The 2973-nt window shown below is 35.2% G+C and overlaps 1 protein-coding gene across 1 annotated transcript; it reads left to right on the forward strand.

The window, feature by feature from the left end:
- Positions 1-288: 288 nt before the first annotated feature.
- Positions 289-1509, forward strand: LOC141612852 (F-box/FBD/LRR-repeat protein At5g22660-like). The gene has a single exon (XM_074431602.1). It carries the CDS (start codon positions 289-291, stop codon positions 1507-1509), a length of 1221 nt encoding a protein of 406 aa, XP_074287703.1.
- The last annotated feature ends 1464 nt before the right edge of the window (positions 1510-2973 follow it).

The raw sequence follows: 2973 nt of genomic DNA on the forward strand, positions 1-2973 counted from the left end.
GATTTAGCCCATAAGGGCCGGGCTTGGGCTTGCTAAATAGGCCCTCTCATTTGGCCCGGCCCGGCCCAACCCACACATGTGGGCCATTTTTATCATCCCAGTCCAGTCCAAGCCCGCATAGACCCGGCCCATGATCAGCTCTAAAGGGAGTAGTTTAGAATGGGCCTAACTAATCATACCAAAAGTTTAGGCGAAAAACTAGAACCATACTTTGTTCGTTACTTCTAAATCTCCAAATATAAGCATAGCCGCCGATTAACAATGGAACAAAACCCTAGCCGATTAACGATGGAACACCACCATAGATGGAGCTCCCTTCCGGACGACATCGTCTCAAAAATTATCTCCCACCTTAACCTTCCTGATTTCATCATAACCATTTCATCAACTATTTTCAGCATCAAACAGATTTACACATGTAGCAGATTTGCATACAATGTTTATGAGCCTCGTTACTGGACCATTTTCGATAATCTCTTCGATTATTTCACCACACCCGTAATCGACACTTTCTATGTTAATCTTCACGTTAGCTTCTATAAAGAACCGCTTTGCTGGCCTATCATCGATACGTGGGCTCATCGACTTCGTTCTAGTAACATCCGACACTTCACGATTAATACGTTCGATAGTTTTGAATTTAGCATACGAGTGTGGCCACCGAGCATTTTCCGAATGCATTCATTGTTATCGCTTAAATTGTATATCTCTTTTAAAGAGATTGCTCGTAGTGATGATCAACTTCCTCCGAACCTCAAGAAACTTCATCTAGTTTCGCCGAATTATCAACTTTTGGAAGAATTAATAAGTCGTTGCCCGTCACTTGAAGACTTGTCCTTGACCCTTGATATTGATCAGAAAAGTAAAAGTTCGATATCAATTACAAGCGAGAAATTAAAGCGATTATATATAAATCTATATAAGGTTTCCAATTGTAAGGTTATTATTGATGCTCCAATATTAGAGCATTTTAGATATTTTACTAGGGACATATTATCAATGCAGATGTTGGATTCGATTTTGAATGTCAAGTCGCTTGCACTCCATGTTGAAGATTATTGGGACCGGAAGTTTAACACTAGTCCTAAAAAGACCGTCTTCCCAAATTTGAGACATCTTACGTTATCTTTGCCTTGGAAATTATATCAAAAAATATTTGACGAACAATTGCTTTGTTGTCCGAATTTGAAGGTTCTTAAGCTACATTTTAATTATTATGATAACTACAAGGCGATGATTTTGAATGAAGATGTCAAATTCGCGCTAGTTGAACAAGTGAAGCGCTTAGAGGTGTATATGATTGACGGCAAATTTAGCAAACAAAGATTGAATCTATTGACATGGTTGCTAAGAAGTGCCAAGGTTTTGGAGAAGCTTGTTCTTAGTTCAGTTAACCTTTGGGATTATAATAAGTTGGCAAAATCTCAATTTCTCCAAACTTTATTCGAGTGTGCTGAGAGTACATCGCGTTGTCAAATCGAACTTCTAGGAGGTTGTAAGCTAGACTGATTCTTTGTTATCTTTTTTTTGTTGCCATGAAATTAATTTTCTGTATTTGCTTTTAGTCAAGTTCGTTTGTATTCAAAACATTATTATGTTTATTGCACAATGTGGATTTAGTTCCGGATGCTAAATTTAAGTTATATGAAGCGGCTAGAGATGAATAGAACCACGGTTCATTTCGACGAACAATTGATGAAGCTAATGAAATCAACATGGAAACACGAATAGAGGGAGTAATTAACACGAAAATAACAAAATACGAAATCAGCACAAAATAACAAATTACAATTAAAATCAAGCCAAACATAGAATCAAAACCTTGTTTGTTAAATGTTAGAAGCAGATTTGATTTATAATAAAGGATGACATTTTTAGATTACGGTTAGTATAGGGAGGTGGCAATCGGAGCACTTGGTCCGATTACGGGTCGTGTTAAGGCGGTTCGGGTCATGTCGGGTTAGGCTTGACCGGCTTAGATTGCTTATTCGGCTCGAGTTGGGCTCAGGTCGGTTCACTTACAATCAGGATAACTGGGTCAGTAACTACAACAATTCTGCCGGGTCAGGATATATCGGGTCAATATGCTTGATTAGATCGAGTCTGGTTCAATTCGGTTTCGGGTCATTCATGTGTCGAGTCATTTGTATTGTCGAGTTTTATGAAACATTGTTTTGATACTAAACTAGTATAAATCCCGCGCACACGCGGTTTTTAGATAGGGACATTAGAAAATTTAACAATTATCTAATTATATTTAACTTATTTTAACTCCATTTGAAATTTTAGTATAGAATAAAACTTAATATTAGTAATGTTTTATATTAAGAGATAGAAAAAAAGAAGGTTCAACACTGTTACCGTATATACAATTGTTGAAACTATTTTGTGTGTATCTGTGTTGTAATAAATATACTTATGTATACATTAAATCAAAAAAATAAAAAAAATGACCAAAATTTAAATGTTCACGTTGTATACGAGAGAAATAGATAGTATTAAATTAAAGTGTAAAAAAATGTATTCGCAATTTTTCCGTTTTAGAAGTAAAAACAATATAATGCTCTTATCTTGTAGTAGATTAGTTATTGTATGTAATTAATCATTATTTACCCAGTTGTAGACATATAAATGTGTAAATGGAATAAAATTATATGGAATTAAGAAGTTTGACCCAATTGTAGATAAGATATAATGAAGCCCAAATATAGAATATTCATTTAGGAGGGAAAATATTGGAGCTTTCTTATTCTTTTTTGGTTTTAGTGGGGATGTAAATATATTCGTTTTATTTGGAGATAAAAATTATATCTTTGACTTATTCATGGTCAAAATTTTCTAGCTTTGACCATAAACCCTAACACATCTTGCCTGTTACTTCTAAATCTCCAAATATAAGCATAGCCGATTAAAAATGGAACAAAACCCTAGCCGATTAACAATGGAACAACACCATAGATGGAGCTCCCTTCC

Source organism: Silene latifolia, chromosome 11, assembly GCF_048544455.1.
Source record: "Silene latifolia isolate original U9 population chromosome 11, ASM4854445v1, whole genome shotgun sequence".
Lineage (NCBI taxonomy): Eukaryota > Viridiplantae > Streptophyta > Magnoliopsida > Caryophyllales > Caryophyllaceae > Silene > Silene latifolia.

Excerpts from the sequence above, each read along its gene's own strand:
- LOC141612852 (XM_074431602.1), top strand. The coding sequence starts at position 289 with ATGGAACACCACCATAGATGGAGCTCCCTTCCGGACGACATCGTCTCA.